The 17807-nt window shown below is 35.2% G+C and overlaps 1 protein-coding gene across 3 annotated transcripts in view; it reads left to right on the forward strand.

Annotated features, from left to right (window-relative positions):
* The window catches only part of KIF20B (kinesin family member 20B), a 74744-nt gene that overhangs the window by 45441 nt on the left and 11496 nt on the right, over positions 1-17807 (forward strand). For all 3 annotated transcript variants that reach the window (XM_058697126.1, XM_058697128.1, XM_058697127.1), the window contains exons 25-29: positions 8111-8236; positions 8897-9024; positions 10684-10839; positions 14865-15041; positions 16907-17017. In XM_058697126.1, the coding sequence (XP_058553109.1) occupies positions 8111-8236; positions 8897-9024; positions 10684-10839; positions 14865-15041; positions 16907-17017 (698 nt within the window). The remainder of the gene's footprint in view (positions 1-8110; positions 8237-8896; positions 9025-10683; positions 10840-14864; positions 15042-16906; positions 17018-17807) is intronic.

The following is a 17807-nucleotide window of genomic DNA, read 5'->3' on the forward strand; positions in this document are numbered from 1 at the left end:
TTGTGTGGTTAGTAGAGCTGGGATTTGAACGTAGGTCTGTTTCATTCTTAAGTTTCAGATTCTCTTCACTAATTTCATGCTATTTGTATTTGGCCAACTAAAAAGAAGGGGTAGGTCAACCAGATTATTTGTTTAGATGATTTGGACATTTGTGGGATTAACTAGGATCAAATATTTGAGTGTGTGTATGCATAAATATACTGTGTATATATCTGCACACTGTCCTATTTTCTCCTGCCTGCCTTTTTAGGCTTTTGTCCCTTAACATTTCTTATTTCTATAATGCTTTTAGGGATTTTCTTTACTTTGACTCTTTTGTCATTGTTGATAAATGTGAATAGATCTTGGCTATTCTGAAAAAGCATGCCCTTGGACCAGGATATAGTTTCTATCATATTTTAATTTTTCCTCTCATTGCAGAGTATTGAGAACTGTGGCATAGGCCCATTTTGACAACTTTAATCTGACTTCCATGCTCTTGAAACTTGCTCCCAAGTCACTTATAACCTATGTATTTTCAAATCTATTAGCTTTTTGCAATTCCTCCTTTCCTTTGTCCTTTCTTTTATTTTGACATAATTATTCACTCTCCTCCTTTTCCTCCTTTTCATTTTTTATGTAGCATTTATGGTGTGTGAGTATATTTTTTTCTAAATAAAATGGTAAATATGTAGCTTCCTCCCTTTTGAGACTTGTCTCAGCTGTTGTGATATGTTCTGTACCAGTTGCTGCCTGTCTCTCAGAATGAGCCTCAGCCACTGTGGCAACTTTCCTGATGAAGGCCTCATCCTCTTTGTTCCTTTTGTTTTCTCACTTGAGAGTTCATTCACTCCTGTGATTTCATTCCCCAGCAAACACAAAGGGCATTTTCACTTTGGCTTCTATATGTCCATTTAAACACTGAGTGCCATTTACTTAGATATCTTAGTATAAAATTCTTGTTTTAAAAATTGAGCTATAATACCTAATAATTACCTTTTAAAAGTGTAATGCTGAGTGCATTTTAGTAAATTCACAGGGTTGTACAATCACTATCATTATCTAATTCCAGAACATTTTCATCACCCAAAAAAGAAACCCTATACCCATTAGCTGTCACTCCTCAGTCCCTGTCATCTACTAACATACTTTCTGTCTCTGGCTTTGCCTGTTGCAGACATTTCATGAAATGGATGCATACAATATATGGCCTTTTGTGTCTCACTTCTTTCCCTTAGCATGTTTTCAAGTTTCATCCATACTGTAGCATGTATCAGTACTATATTCCTTTTTATGGCTGAATAATACTCCATCATAACAAATATACCACATTTTATTTATATATCCGTTGATGGACACGGGTTATTTTTACTTTTTGGCTTTTATGACTATTTGTGTATAAATTTTGGGGTGGGCATATGTTTTCAGTTCTCTTGGAGATATATATCCATGAGTGGAACTACTGGGTCATATGATGATAGCTCTGTGATTAAGTTTTTGAGGAACTATGAAATTTTCCCTCAATGGCTATACCATTTTACATTCTTACCAACAGTGAATGAAAGCTCTCCAAATAGTTATCAGAATTTGTTATTTTTCATTTAAAAATTTATAGTATTAGTTTCCTAGGGCTGTTCTAACAAAGTATCACAAACTTGGTGCTTAAGACAATGGAAGTTTCTTTTCTCACGGCCCTGAAAGCAAGAAATCTGAAGGTATTGATAGGGATATGCTTCTTTTGAAGGTTCTGGGGAAGAATCTTTCCTTGTCTCTTCTGATTTCCAATGCTTGATGGCAGTCTTTTGTGTTCATTGGCTTATGGCAGCATAACTTCAATCTGTCTCTGTTTTAACATGGCCATCTTTCTGTTTTGTTTTTTTAGTTTTTTTAATGTTTTACTTATTTTTAAGACAGAGTGTGAGTGGGGATGGGGCAGAGAGAAAGGGAGACACAGAATCTGAAGCAGGTTCCAGGCTCTGAGCTGTCAGCACAGAGCCCGACGCAGAGCTCGAACTCACAAACTGTGAGATCATGACCTGAGCCCAAGTCGGACACTCAACTGACTGACCCATCCGGGTGCACCCTTTTTTTTTTTTTTTTTAATTTTTTAATGTTTAATTTATTTTTAAGACAGAGAGAGAGCGTGATGAGTGGGGATAGGGAACATGGCCATCTTTCTTATGGGTGTGTCTGTATTGGTGTCTTCTCCCTATGTGTCTCTGTCCAAATTACCCTCTTCTTAAAAGAAGACCAGTCAGGGGCGCCTGGGTGGCGCAGTCGGTTAAGCGTCCGACTTCAGCCAGGTCACGATCTCGCGGTCCGTGAGTTCGAGCCCCGCGTCAGGCTCTGGGCCGATGGCTCGGAGCCTGGAGCCTGTTTCCGATTCTGTGTCTCCCTCTCTCTCTGCTCCTCCCCCGTTCATGCTCTGTCTCTCTCTGTCCCAAAAATAAATAGAAAACGTTGAAAAAAAAAAAATTAAAAAAAAAAAAAAAGAAGACCAGTCATATTGGATTTAGGGCCCACTCTAATCTAGTTTACCTTATTCTTAACTTGCTTATATCTGCAAATACTCTATTTGCAAATAAGGTCATATTCATCGTAGGTGGCCATGAATTTTGTGGGGGGGACACTATTTAACCTAACATGCAGGTAGGTATAAAGTATTATGTCATTGTGATTTTGATTTGCATTTCCCTAATGACTATTGGTATTGAGCATCTTGTCTTGTGCTATAGGCCACTTGTATATCTTTGGAGAAATTGAAGTCCTTTGCCCATGTTTCATTTGGGTTATTTGTCTTTTTATTATGGTGTTGTAAGACTTCTTTATATATTCTGGATACATGACTTATCAGATAGATTTGCAAATGTTGTCTCCCATTCTGTGGGTTGTTTTTCACTCCCTTGATTGTGTCCTTTGATGCATAAAAGTTTTGGATGAAGTCCCATTTATCTGTTTTGACTGATTGTATTTTAGGTATCATGTCTAAGAAACTGTTGCTTAATCCAAAGTCATCTGTGTTTTCTTCTAAGAGTTTTAAGCTTTTAGCTCTTATAATTAGATTTTTGATTCATTTTGAGTTAATCTACTTGAGTTATAGTTTTGTATATGGTGTAAGGTAGGGGTGTCTAACTTAATTTTACATATGAAGATTCAGTTGTCCCAGAACCAATTTTTGAAAAGACTCTTCTTTCCCCTACTGCATTGTCTTTGCACCTTTGTTGAAAATCAGTTGATCATCAATGTAAGGGTTTATTTCTGGACTTTCAATGCCATTACCACACTGTATTGTTATTATAGTTTTACAGTAAGTTCTGAAATTAGGAAGTGTTGTTTTGGCTATTTGGGGTTCATTGCATTTGCACATGAATTTTAGAATCAGCTTGTCATTTTCTGCAAACAAGCCAGCTAGAATTTTAATGGAAATTGTGTTATATCTTGAGGATCTGTTTGGGGAAATTGTCAACCAAATGTGGAACATCTTTTCATTTAGCTAGGCCTTCTATAATTCCTTTCAGTGATATTTTTTATTTTGTAGTGTATACATTTTGCACATCTTTTGTTAATTCATTTCTGTTTTATTCTTTGTAATGCTATTGAAAATGGAATTGTTTCCTTAATACCATTTTTTGGATTGTTAATTGCTAGTATATAGAAACACAATAGATTTAATTATATTTATCTTGTATCTTGTAAACTTGCTGAACTACTTTATGAACTCTAATAGGGTTTTCTTTCTTTCTGTCTCTTTCTTCTTATGTACAGTATCATGTCATCTGCAAATAAAGGTAGTTTTACTTCTTTGTTTTCATTCTTTTTGACTTTTATTTCTTGTTCTTGTTTAAGTGCTCTGGCTAAAACCTCCAGAACAGTGTTGAACAAAAGTGATGAGCGTGGACATTTTTGTCTTATTCCTGATTGTAGGGGGAAAGTTTTCATTCTTTAACTACTATGTATAATGTTAGGTGTTGGGTTTTTGTAGATGCTTTTTATCAGGTTGTGGAAGTTTGTTCCCTTCTTTCTGTTCCTAGTTCATAGAGTGTTTTTATCATTAAAATGTGTTGAATTTTGTCAAATGTCTTTTTCTGCATCCCATCGAGACAATTGTATGGTTTTATTCTTAATTAATTAGGTGTATTGCATTGATTGGTTTTTATATGTTGAACTAAACTTGCATGCCTGGGATAAATCCCACTTGGTCATGGTGTATAATGCTTTTTATATGTTGCTGGGCTTAGTGTGCTGTACTCTGTTGAGGTTTTGCAACTATTTTCATATGGGATATTGGTCTACAATTTTCTTTTCCTATGCTGAAGTTTTTGAAGTCTTATTAAATTCTGAATGTGAATGTCTGTGCTCAAACTGCTTTAACTTTCTGGATCTCTGTTACTGATGTCTACTATTTCCATTGTTTAGACCAGGGATTAGGAAATGGAAGTCTTCTGACCAAATCCAGTTTACTGCCTAATTTTTTAAGTAGTTTTGGAACATAGCAACACATTCTCTTGTATTGTCTGGCTGCTTTCATATTACAGCAGCAGAGGTAAATAGTTGTTATAGTCCTTAAAATAATTGTTACCTGACCCTTTGCAGAAAATGTTTGACTATCTTTGCTTTTAGACTTTAAATAATATTGTCTTCCCACACCCTCAGAAGTAGTACCTAAGTTATTTTACTTCTTTTTACTCCTCATATTTGTCCTAGCTCATTGCCAGGTTTTATGTCAAACTCACTCATATAGCAACACAGCTAGATTAGATTTTTCTAAAACTCTTCTTTCATTGTCATTTTCCTATTAAAATTTTTCAATCCCTTCATATTGCCTACACAAACTTTTACCCTCTAGCTAGGGATTTTAGTCTACCTTTTTCTAGCCTAATATAACTTTTCTGCTCTATCCAGACTAATTTGTTTTGTTCTCTTATTGTGACCTGCTCTATTTGCCTCTATTCCTGTGATAAAGAAGGCAAATAAAAGACCACACATTTCCTTTGGAAATATATGATCTCAAGAAAAATACCCCAGAAGAAATCACTAACTAAAACAATAAGTCTCTACATACTTGGGAAGTTTTGAGAAATTTTTCCATATAATCACACACAGATCTTACTTTTACCTTCCCCCCCCCCGCCCTTTTTAACTTTGTAATTTTATTTTATTTGAGAGAGAGAAAGATTGGGGGAAAGGAGCAGAGAGAGAAAGAGAGAGAATCCCAAGCAGGCTCCAATGCTCATCCCATGACCCTGGGATCACAAGCTGAGCCAAAACCAAGAGTCGGACATTCAACTGACTGAGCCACCCAGGTGCCCCTTAACCTTTATTTTAAAAGGCTAAATAATATTACATTTTATTGATATTGATATATCATACTGTATTTAATATGACCTTTTTTTTAATGTTCATTTTTGAGAGAGAGAGAGAGTGGGGGAGGGGCAGAGAGAGAGGGAGACACAGAATCTGAAGCAGGCTCCAAGCTGCTGTCTGAGCTGTCAGCACAGAGTCTGACATGGGGCTCGAACCCACGAATGGTTAGATCATGACCTGAGGTGAAGTTGGACGCCCAACCAACTGAGCCATCTAGGCGGCACCCCCCCCCCCTTTTTTAATGGGAAAAAAAAATTTTATTCCCTTGAAAGAAAGCCTTAAGTAATGTAATAAAATTTATTAGGATAGAGGAGATAAAACTGATTTTAATATACACTATTGCAAGGAGCGGAGTCCTTCATTTGCCTGAAGACATGGTGTTGATCATAAATGAAACATAATGTCAAAATCTAGTAGAGAATATTATATGCTAATTTACAATTTCAATTGCTTATAAAGTAGGAATCCTTATTCCTATTTTTCTCAAATTTTAATTAAGAGATAAACATTTGTGAAGGAATCAGAAAGTAAAGATCACCTGAATACCCTTTATTAGAGTCACTGTTTTTAAATATTTTGTCACATTTGCATCTGTCTCTGGCTCTTGTCTCTTTCTCTAATATGCACGTATAAAACTGAGCAACTTGAAAGATATTTGCAGGCATCAATGATACTTTATGCTTAAATACTTTATCATGAAATTCATAAGGTAAGGAATCATCTTACATAAATACAGTATCATACTTAAGAAAATTAACAACACATTTATAATCTAGTGTCCAGTAATATGAACTCTTTTGATGAAAAAAATACTTTTGGTTATTTCAGACATTGTTTTTTTGTTATTATAGACATTACCGTGAATAAATTTGTACAAAAGTGTGGATACATGTAAATATATTTGTAAGGAAAAGTCTTAGCAGTGTAATTGTTGGCCCAAATGATGAGTATTTGAAATTTTGATAAATATTGCTAAATTGCTCCCTAACGTGATTAAACTAGTTTATATTCACAGTAAAATAGTGCATAGAATGCCCGTTTCCCCACATTTTTGCCAGTATCAGGTGTTACCAAACTTCGGACTTTTGCCAGTGTGATATGTGAAACTGCTGTCCTGTGGTTTCATGCTTCTGTAGTTGGTCCGTGTACATCTGGTATATATTCTGAAATAAATTTTAACTATCAATAAGTGAGCATTTCTAATCTGGAGTCTTGGATGGCGTTTATATTTATTTCTCTCCCTGGCCTCGTGTACGTGATAGCCCTTTTTTCTACTTCCTACTTGTTCACAAATGTTATGTTGAAGCCTTTATTCCTTGAAGCCTTCCTAGGACACCATAGCTCTAGTGACGCTCTCCCCTCAATGCTAAATGCTTGGTTGCTGGCTTATTTGACAGTCATTTATTTAGCTGTGGTAGCTCACGGCTATCTTTAGATAGCAGTGAAGAGATAGCTGTCTCATAGCTGTCCTCATGCTGCTTTATTTCATTTTATTAGTTGTGTATTTCTGGATTGCTTCCTGAAATGAAGTGCATATTATTGGAGGTAGTGACTGATAAAATAATTCTTTCTTTTTTTTAACTGCACCTACCTTTCAAATAATAATAGTCATTAGTGAAATTGTCATTGGTGTCCTGGGACTTTCCTAATTGGTAACTAGATACTAAAACCTTTTTCTTTCTAGCCTTCTAGTTTAGAGTAAAATCTAGGGTGGAAGAGAGAAGGGGTTCTTTGAATAAACTTTTAATTAACTAATTGTATAATCTGAATATATTTGCAAATCATACTTTTTAAAAGAAAGAGTTTAGATAATAATACTAAGACTCCTTTCGATCCTAGGAGGAATTCTGTTTTATTAGCACTCCTGGCAGCTTACATAAATGGACAGAAATACTAAAAATTATTCATATAATGTTTTCTTAGTGTTTTGTCTTTATTTTCTTAATTGCTTTATGTGCACTTTGAGAGGGCCTTTTGAGGTTTTTGTCATTTTTAATGTTCAGTGACCTGAGGTTGAACTGTATGCATCTGGAGGTTTATTACCTCTGGCATCAGTAATAATAGTTTTGGTAAGTTTTGTAGTAGTGCCCTGCTACAAATGTGGCCGTCACCAGAGGCCACGTTTTCCTTTTTCCCTCTTTCTTGCAGGCAGCATTAAAATGGAATTGTTTATGTCATTATTGTCATTTTTTAAGGGCCAGAAACAATTTTGGTAAGGCTAATAGCACAGTCATTCCTGAAGAGCTGATTTTAAAAATACTAGAAGTAAATATTTGGCTTTGGAAATTTTTGTAGAAAAAAATAATTACTTGAGATCTAAAAAAAAAAAAAAAAAAGTCAAATTGGGATTGAGCCCTTTTTGTTTTTAGGAGGTAAACGTTTTACTTTTGGTTTGAGAATATTATACTGAAAATGAATGTTTTGCAAATAATGGTTTTTCTAAGCCCCGATATTTGTGTTTATTAGTACCAATAGTTTGATATTCTAAAAAATTGTTAATTTTATCTGAAAAGAGTTTCTTTTCCATCCATCCATTCTTGCAATCATTCAAGTATCTATCTGTATGTCAGATACCTATTTAGTGCTTCATATCTGCCAGTACTATTCTAGGCATTGAGGTACAGCAGTGAACAAGACAAAGCTTTTATGTGGAACTCAGATTCTATTATAGTTAATAAAAGTGTATTTTAATTTTAGAAGAACTCAAGAAAAATTGGATAGTTAGATGTACATGTTAGTAGTTTCTAAAATGTTCTCAAATTTTTAGATCTAAATGTTAAAGAGAAAATAATTGAAGACATGCGAATGACATTGGAAGAACAGGAACAAACTCAGGCAGAACAAGATCAAGTGCTCGAGGTGAAGTTAGAGGAAGCCGAAAGACTGGCCACAGGTAAAACATGGTTGCTTAAATATCTCAAGGTCTGTATTTTCTTCTCTGTATTTTCCTAGATTTCTTTTCCTTTTAGAAGGAGTTGAGTATAATAAAAGTATTGGCGTGTTTTCCGAATGTCCTATCACTTGCTGTTTTCCATTGTGGTGAAAATTGTTTTGTCTAAGTAAAATTATATGTAGTAAAGAAGGAATAAGGACACTTTCATAATAACTGGATGACAGCTTGTAATGTTTCCCAGACGTAAGAATAAATTTCTCAATCGAGTTTCACCTCTGTCCAGCTTTTTAGTATCATCTTATATGTTTATGTCAGTAAATACCCTGATTCTATCCTTCAGAATACCATCACGGTTTATTTTATTTTTTATTTTTGAGAAGTTTCCTACATAATTAAGGTTAAGATGTATTTAACACTGTATACTCTGAACACTATTCAGTGGGTTCTTGAGAGGTCCTTGTACTTTCTCTTCTCTAAGAATTTGGATTTGGTAAGAACTCTTAAAAATGAAGTCCTTGGAATTGGCTCTGTTCTCATCTGGGTTTATGTTTTTTCTTCTGGGTTCTGCTGATTCTTGTCTGTATCTCATGCCACAGGTATCTCTGTATGGTATAACTTTTTCATATGCTTTAAAAAAATAAATTTATGTTTTCAAATTAGAATTGGAAAAATGGAAGGAAAAATGCAAAGATCTGGAAGACAGAAGTAATCAAAGGTCAAATAAAGAACTTGAGGATAACACAGATGTACTTAGTGAAAAGCTTAGTAAGCTTCAGGATGAGTTACAGGTACGATTTTATGTGTGTATGTATCTCTCCATTGTATTTCTCATGAGAGAGAATTTGGCAAATAGTTTATAATTAATTTAGATATGGGTGAAATACTCCTGGGAAATGTTTAGCATATAGGTATAATTTTTCAGTATACATTAAAATGACATGGCATGGAAATTCTCAAGATACAAATCACCATTAGTGCCTAGGAAAATACAGTGGTTGGGTGTTCATTTTTATATTCTATATATCTAATTCTTAAATCACAACTTCTTATGTGTTTGTACCTATTTTTCTACTCCTTAAGCTTCTGAGTCATCAAATTCTGCTGTGGGGAAGAGGACTGTTAGGAAGATTATTTTGTAAATAATCATTTTAATTTTCAGTTATGAAGTTGGAAAAGAATACAGTTGTGTATGTGGACACTGGAATATATTTGAAACTGCATCATATAGAAGATATTCTGTTTTGTGTTTATATTTTTTCCATGTTCAACTCTAAATACTGTAAGGCATACAACATATGGGGGAAATATTTTTCTAATGGGGTTTACCAAATACTACTTAAAATTTTCTACATTGATTAGAAAGGACTGGTTTTGAAATTGAAGAAAGCATAATAATGATTTTAAAAAGTTGGCTGTACCTAAATGGTTTTCTTAAACTCATGCTACATATATAATCAGATACTGAATAAATAAAGAATATTTTCTTTTGTTAACTGTTAATTTGTATTCTAAAATTTACCCTTGCTGTGGGGAAAACCCCAAAGCAGCTAAAACAAAGTTAATACTGCATTATTTATGAAAAAATATATTAACTATATTGAGAATGTTCATATTAAGTTCATATTGGTTTATTTTATGTTGTCCTCAAATGACGTAATCACATATCTTAGATTGTAAACTTTCTAATTCTGGAAAGGAAATTACTTCAGTCTAGCTATTCCCAGTGTTCCTCAAATTAATAAACGTCCTGTTGTACAAGTTGTTTTTTATTTGGCATCCTGTATACCCAGGAATATTTTATTTTTGATATCATGCAATCAGAAATGTCCATCATGGGGGCCCCTGGGTGGCCCAGTCAGTTAAGCGTCCAACTTTGGCTCAGGTCACGATCTCACGGTTTGTGGGTTCAAGCCCCGTGTCAGGCTCTGTACTAATAGCTCAGAGCCTGGAGCCTGCTTCAGATTATGTGTCTCCTTCTCTCTCTGCCCCTCCCCTGCTTACACTCTCTCTCTCTCTCTCTCTCTCTCTCAAAATAAATAAATATTAAAAATTAAAAAAAAAAAAAGAAATAACCATCACAAACCAAGTCGTTTTTTTTTGTTTGTTTTGTTTTCTGGTGTTTAGAAAGACTTGGGTCTTTGTAGCTCTTTCAGAAATAGAAGTTGCTTATTTCTTCTTAAGGTCACTGATGAAGGAGAGTCCTTAAATGGACTTCATAGCAAAATAAAGTTTATAAAATGAAGTCCATTTAGAAAAGGAAACCAGCAGCATTCATTCTATAATCCAAAATAAACTCTGTTCTTATCATTGTTTAATGAAAAATGCTTATTTTTAAGTTTTCAAAAAGGTAAAAAAGTGATGGGTTATATGAATATGTTATAAAAATACATTTACCGACTATTACTTATTCAGCATGTGATAGTTGCTTGTACTATTTATATATATAGGACTCTGAACGTAAATATAAAGCTGATAGAAAGAAATGGCTAGAAGAAAAAATGATGCTTATCACTCAAGCAAAAGAAGCTGAGAATCTACGAAACAAAGAGATGAAAAAATATGCTGAAGACAGAGAGCGTTGTTTAAAGCAACAAAATGAACTGGTGGGTAACAATATACTTTATCTTTGATGTATTTTACCAGCTTTCTTTGGTTTGTTAAATTTATCCCTGGGGTTCTTATCAGTCTTTACATGGCTGCCTGATTTTCTTGGCTTTTTTTAAAAAGCAGTCTATTTGTAAAATGACTTTTCTGTCCCAATTTTGAAGTTCACTTATGTTCTTATTTTAACTTTTTTCAGTCCATTTAGCAGGTTGGGAAAATGCCTAATTACATCTCAGTATCTGGATACAGAACTTAAACGTCTCTTCCTTTTGATTGCTACAGTGGTGATCCTTACTATATTATAAGATTTTGCATTTTCAACTGTAGATTCTACTAACATGGTGTGTGTATTTTACCTCATAAGCTGATTTTATCAGGACTTTTAAAAAGTCAACCAAATAGTTTCTAGAAGACCTACAGGTAGAAATGACCTTCAGTTTTACATTGACCAGCTGTAGCTCTTACAGCATTCTATCTTAGCTTATTCTTCCCCTCCTGTTTTTTTTTTTTTTTTCAACGTTTTTTTTTTTATTTATTTTTGGGACAGAGAGAGACAGAGCATGAGCGGGGGAGGGGCAGAGAGAGAGGGAGACACAGAATCGGAAACAGGCTCCAGGCTCCGAGCCATCAGCCCAGAGCCCGACGCGGGGCCCGAACTCACAGACCGCGAGATCGTGACCTGGCTGAAGTCGGACGCTTAACCGACTGCGCCACCCAGGCGCCCCTCTTCCCCTCCTGTTTTAATTGACTGCTTAGTATGTTTGGCACCTTATGTTGCCAACAGAAAAAAAAGAAGTTAAAAGGCATCATTGGTCCTAGGAAAACTCTTGAGCGACACATTGACACTATCTTTAAATGAAAACCTCGTTTTCTCTTTACTATCATAGTAACTGGGCAGTATCACATTGTCATTGCTGGTATTTTTTTGTTTATGACAGAGTTTTATAGATAATAGCTAAGCTTTCCTATAAAAATAGGATGTTAATTTTCCATAAGGTAAGGGTGATTTTCCCACTAAATTTTTAAAATAATTTTACCTTTTTATTTTGAAATCATTTTATTTATAGGAAAGTTGCAAAACTTATACAGAGTGTTCCTGTATACTTAACCACTAACTTCTGATGTTAGCACCTTACATAACAACAGTACAAGGATCAGCACCAACAAATTAACCTTATTGCAGTGCTGTTAGCTAAATTGTGGACCTTATTAGAATTTCATCAGTTTTCCCACTAATGTCGTTTTCTGGGTCCAGAATCTCATCTGGAATACAATATGACATTAGTTGTCATTTCCTTAGAGTCTTGACTCTTTTGGTCACATGCTAAATTGTGTGAGACTAACACTTGTCGTTACTGCGGCTCTGAGATGGTAATGTGTTTCATGTGCCAATTCCATGTGATTGAAGGTATCCTCAGGAAGTGGTGGGTTGAGCAGGATTCTGCTGCTACATGTCTTAAAAGGAAAGGTTGCTTCTAGTTCTCTGCTCCTGTCCCACAGCCCATCATTCCTTCCTGGGCAATAGTAAGAGGCAAGAAGTGAAATCAAAACTGCTGGCTTTGAGTCACTCCAATTTAAAAACAGGAATCAGGGCTATTTTCTTTCTCAGTCAGTGGTCCCAGTCATTGGCAGCAATGCTAGCAAGGAAACCTACTTTGCAATCCTTGAGAAAGCTAGCTTCCTTCTTTCTCCCATACATTTCTTTACCATCATATCTAGGATGTATGTTTCTGCCATTTTAAGGTATATAAATTGTTAATTTTTAAAATTGTCACATATAATACAGTAAGTAAACAAACAGTAGTTCGGGAAATATTTGTAAAATCAGTATCTACTTAAGTACCATCCAGTTCAAGAAATAGATTACTCCAGAGGTACCTCAGAAGGGTCCTCTTCTATTTCTTTTTTTTTTTTTTAATTTTTATTTATTGTGAGAGAGAGAGCACGCACGCAAGTAGGGGAGGGGCAGAGAGTGAGGGAGACAGAATCCTAAGCAGGCTCTGTATTGTTAGCACAGAGCCAGATGCGGGGCTTGAACTCAGGAACTGTGGGGTCATGACCTGAGCGGAAGTCAGGAATGGGATGCTGAACTGACGGAGCCACACAGGTGCCCCAACTATTGGGTCTTTTAATGTTGTACTTTAGTTTTGACCATTTTTGAATTTTATGTAAATGGAAATGTATGGGATGCATTTATTTGTACTTGGCTTCTGTCACTATTATGTTTGTGAGAATTATTCATGCCACACGGAGCTGGAATTAGTCCATTGTCTTTGCTGAACATTGCAGTGTATGCATATACCACAGCCTAGTCATTTTAATGTTGAAGATATGTGTATTATTTTCTGTTTTGAGCTATTATGAGTAAATTCTCTTATAAACATTTTTTTACACATTTCTTTCAGTGCACATGTGCATGCATTTCTATTGCATATTTACCCAAGAACAGAAGTGTTGGATGATAGGGTATACATGTGTGGGACTCTGGTAGAATGTCAGGTTTTCAAAGTAGCTGGACCCATTTATATTCTAATACTGGAGTTGCTGTATATTCCTACCAACATATGGTGGTATTGGTTATTTCTTATGATTTTAAGGTGCTTTTCCCTGAGTACTAATGAAGTTGAAGGTTACATACAGGTCCCCTTGCCTTTTTCCTATCTGACTGGCTTTTTCTACTTGATACATAGGAGCTCCTTATACTTTCTGGATAGAAGCCCTTTGTCATGTGTTTCAAGTGCCTTTCTTCAGTCTCTGGTTTACTTTTTACTCTCTTAATGCCTTTTTATGAATATAAGTTCTTAAATATTCTTCAGTTCATTTTCCCAATCTTTTCCTTTATTAACCTCAAAGACATGAAGATGTTCTCATACCATTTCCTGTTAAGGTGTTACCTTTCATATTTTGATTCTAGTATTGAGTGTTATGCTGGAGTGAGTGAGGCATCCAGATTTTTTTTTAATGTGGATTACCAATTTTCCTGGTGGTATTCATTGGAAAAAACTGTTTCTTTCTCAACTGCTCTGCCACTTTTGTCATAAATCAGTTGGCTAAGTGTTAATTTTTGTATATGGTATGAGATTAGGTCTGGGTTTTTGCTTTTTGGGTTTTTTTTTGTTTTTTTTTTTTCCATTTGGCTATTGTAAGCAATCTTTGTTGAAAAGACTGTTCTTTCTTTGGCATTATTGTAGAATGTCCGTTGACCATGCACTTATGAACCCTCTTTTCTGTTCCACTGATCGCAGTGTATTCCAGTATCACACTGTCTTGATTATCATAGTAGGCTTGAAATGACAATGTGTTTGCTCCTACTTTGTTCTTCATTTTCAAAATAATTTTGACTATCCTGGATCATTTGCATTTCCACATAACTTTGATAGTGAGCTTTCCCGTTTCCACACACACTCACACGCATGCACACATGCATACACACATGTGTACCTGCCTGGATTTCAATCAGAATTGCTCTGAATCTATAGATCTGTTTAGGGAGGACTGATATCTTAACATTATTGAGTCTTTTGATCACTGAGCACAGATTATCTCTCCATTTATTGAAGCATATTTAATTTCTCTCAGCAGTGGTTTGCAGCTTCTCATGTTTAGGTCTTGCATGTATTTTTGTTACTTCACCACTATTGCATGGTTTTTGAAGACATTGAAAATGATATTTTAAATTTTCATTTCTCTATTATTTGTTGCTATTAGTTTTGTCATTTGTTTTACTGTAATTTTACCTCTCACTTCCAAAATATTGGGGGAAATGCTAGTATTAGTTTAAAAGCCATAATTGTTGAAAGAATTGAAAGAAGTGACCAGTAAGCTGATTTTTGAAATGAGGTGGGATAGTGATAAATACAGCATGTGGACATTAAATATATTTAAAGGCATTATGTATTTTGTTTTACAAGTATCTAGCTAAAACCATGTAATTTGGAACATGTCTTATTCATGGTTGTGTTATTTCTAATAAAAATTTCAAAAAATTTTGAGTTTTATAACATTTGCTCCATTTTCTGGTTAGGAAATACTTACAGTACAACTGGCAGAGAAAGATGATAACCTTCAGAAATGGCGAGAAGAACGCGATCAACTGGTCGCAGCTTTAGAAATACAGCTGAAGGGACTGCTCTCCAGTAACATACAGAAAGACAATGAAATTGAACAATTAAAAAAGATCACATTGAAGCCTTCTGAAACGGTGAATAGAATCTTATTTTTTCTGTGCCTCTTTTTATTGAACATAGGAATTTTTCAAGATAATTGATTAACTCTTAGAGGACAAAAAAGTAAGTTTCAATAGATCACAGGGGAATCAGAGTTTGAAAAATTATTTGGATAGTTTTCATGTATTTCAGGTTTTCAGAGTTTATCATTATGACTGACTTGGCAGTGACCCACTGAGAAATAGTAGTTTCTGAAATATTTTGGTCATATTTTCCAGGTAGAGTAATTAAAAAATAAACAATTTGTGATTTAGTCCCTAATATACCTTTAAAATATGGAAATGTGATTCAGTATTAGTCTTGGTAATATTTAAGTACTTGGGCCCACTCTAAGTTTGCTATATAAAGGTATGAATTGTTTTGAAAATAAGCACAATGGTGAGTCATTCAGGAATTACTTTTGTAATGTTACGTTGGGGTTGGGAACCCTGCATGGAGAGAGGATTGCATTTCACAGAGGATTGTTACTTCCTGGTGAAATCAAACATCTGAAACTAGTCTTTCCAGAATAAATGATCTACCTCAAAAATCTGCTGCTCTAAAGCCTCCAGACTATAGGAAAATGAATGTGTGTGCCTGTCTGTCACAACAAAAGACTTCATGATTCTAAGAGGAAGACTGCTAAAAAAAGAGGTAGTAATATGTGGTATAAATAGCATAGACTAGAAACTTAGAAAAATTGGGTATCTGTTGCTGTCATTGTGGTTTTGGGATCTTTGGGAAAATCACTTATTATATCCGAACTTACCTAAAACAGAGATAGTAATGTCTTCCTAATAGAGTTGTGAAAATTGAAAGTATTTGTAAAACAATTAGCGCAGTTTTTAACGCAGTGGAAGTCAATACATGCTGGTTGCTTTCCGCATTATGGATTCAGTGGATTCTTTTTTATTTGGCAATAATGGGTAGATGGCATAAGAGATAAATTTATATTTGACTTCTGCTTTTGATGGCAGTGGTGAGAAGGCCACCACTGTTAGAATTTTATCGAGTTTAAAAATGTAATCTGATTCGGGGCGCCTGGGTGGCGCAGTCGGTTAAGCGTCCGACTTCAGCCAGGTCACGATCTCGCGGTCCGTGAGTTCGAGCCCCGCGTCAGGCTCTGGGCTGATGGCTCGGAGCCTGGAGCCTGTTTCCGATTCTGTGTCTCCCTCTCTCTCTCTGCCCCTCCCCTGTTCATGCTCTGTCTCTCTCTGTCCCAAAAATAAATAAAAAACGTTGAAAAAAAAATTTTTTTTAAAAAATGTAATCTGATTCTTCTTTATAGATCCCTTAAGTAGGGTTTAGGAGTAGAACATACCCTGTAACTGAGAAAATGGGACGAAGTGTGCAGCAAGAGAAGGTTTAGCTATCAATATGGTCTTTTCTCCCCTGATACCACAGTTCTATTCTCAAGACTCCTCTAGTGTTTCACAATGGCGTTATCAAAGCAGTTGGTGTTCCAACACTTCAAGCTTAGTGTAGACCTTGGCCATGTCATTTAACATCTCTAGGTCCCTGTTTCCTCATTTAGAAAGTAGGAATAATGATTCTTGACAAATCTAGCTGAGAGAGTTCCAATGAAAGTAAAATGAGAGAATAAACGTAAAACACCTTGGAAACTAAAAGTGATTTTTCAGATTTCTCTTCCAACCAGACTCAGAGGCTGGCAAGTTGCCCAACCTTTCCTGAGTCTCTGATGATGAAAGAGAGGAGGAAGGAGAGTTAGGTGGTCATTGAAGAAGTCTTTAATTACTTCCATGTTATAATGCACCCAAATCTTGATTTTCTGTTCTTTAGGTGAAGTGCTTTAATGTATTTTTGGTTACAGTGGCTTGTTGTTTTATATTTCCTTACTTAGGAAGAACAAGATGTGGATATCAAGCTTAGACATACAAGTTCAGTGGATCCTGGCAGAGTTGAAACTGAACCTCAGTCAGCAAGTTTTGAAATTTCTAGGAATGATGTAGAGGTAGGCATTTGGTAACACAGTCTACTTTTTTACCCTCTTTACCAGTGAGCATTAATTAATAAATAACACTTGCAAGTGTAATTTAATCAATTGTTAGTAGGTGCCTTGCTATGCAGTTAGCTATATGTGCTCTTGGCTGTGGGAAGGAAAACCTAAAGGCTTTTGAGAAGTGAAATTCTTTTGGGAGATTAGATCCCCAAATGATATTAGTCTCTCAAAATGAAACTTACTGCAAACAACAGATCTGTTAATATAAACAGACTTGGTGGTCAGAAATAGGAAATCCTACAAAAGATAAAATATGATTATTTGTCCTCATAAGAGGTCCTTTTTTTCTTTTTCTTTCTTTTTTTTTTTAAGTTTATTTATTTTGATAGAGAATCCCTGTCAGAATCCCTGACAGCAGGCTCTGTGCTGTCAACCTGGAGCCTGATGTGGGGCTCAGCCTTACAAACTGTGAGATTATGACCTGAGCCGAAATCAGAGTTGGACACCCATCCAGTGAGCCACCCAGGTGTCCCAAGAGGTCCTTATAATAAGCATTCTATTCAAATAGTGGTTTGGGTGGTTTTTTTTGTACCCATTTAATAACTTTGTTACCAAATCTCAGTAACTCATGGTGAGTTTCCTTAATTTGCAGTGGGTTTAGGGTTCTGTGAATCACTTTGGATAATATAGAGATTCTCAGATTATATATGCAAGATAAAAATTTTATGACACTTAAAGTTTTGAAGATGAAATTCCTTTTTTTACGTTTATTTTTTAAACACAATTACTGGGAGCATTCAGT

The sequence above is a fragment of the Neofelis nebulosa genome, chromosome 13 (assembly GCF_028018385.1).
Source record: "Neofelis nebulosa isolate mNeoNeb1 chromosome 13, mNeoNeb1.pri, whole genome shotgun sequence".
Classification (NCBI taxonomy): Eukaryota; Metazoa; Chordata; class Mammalia; order Carnivora; family Felidae; genus Neofelis; species Neofelis nebulosa.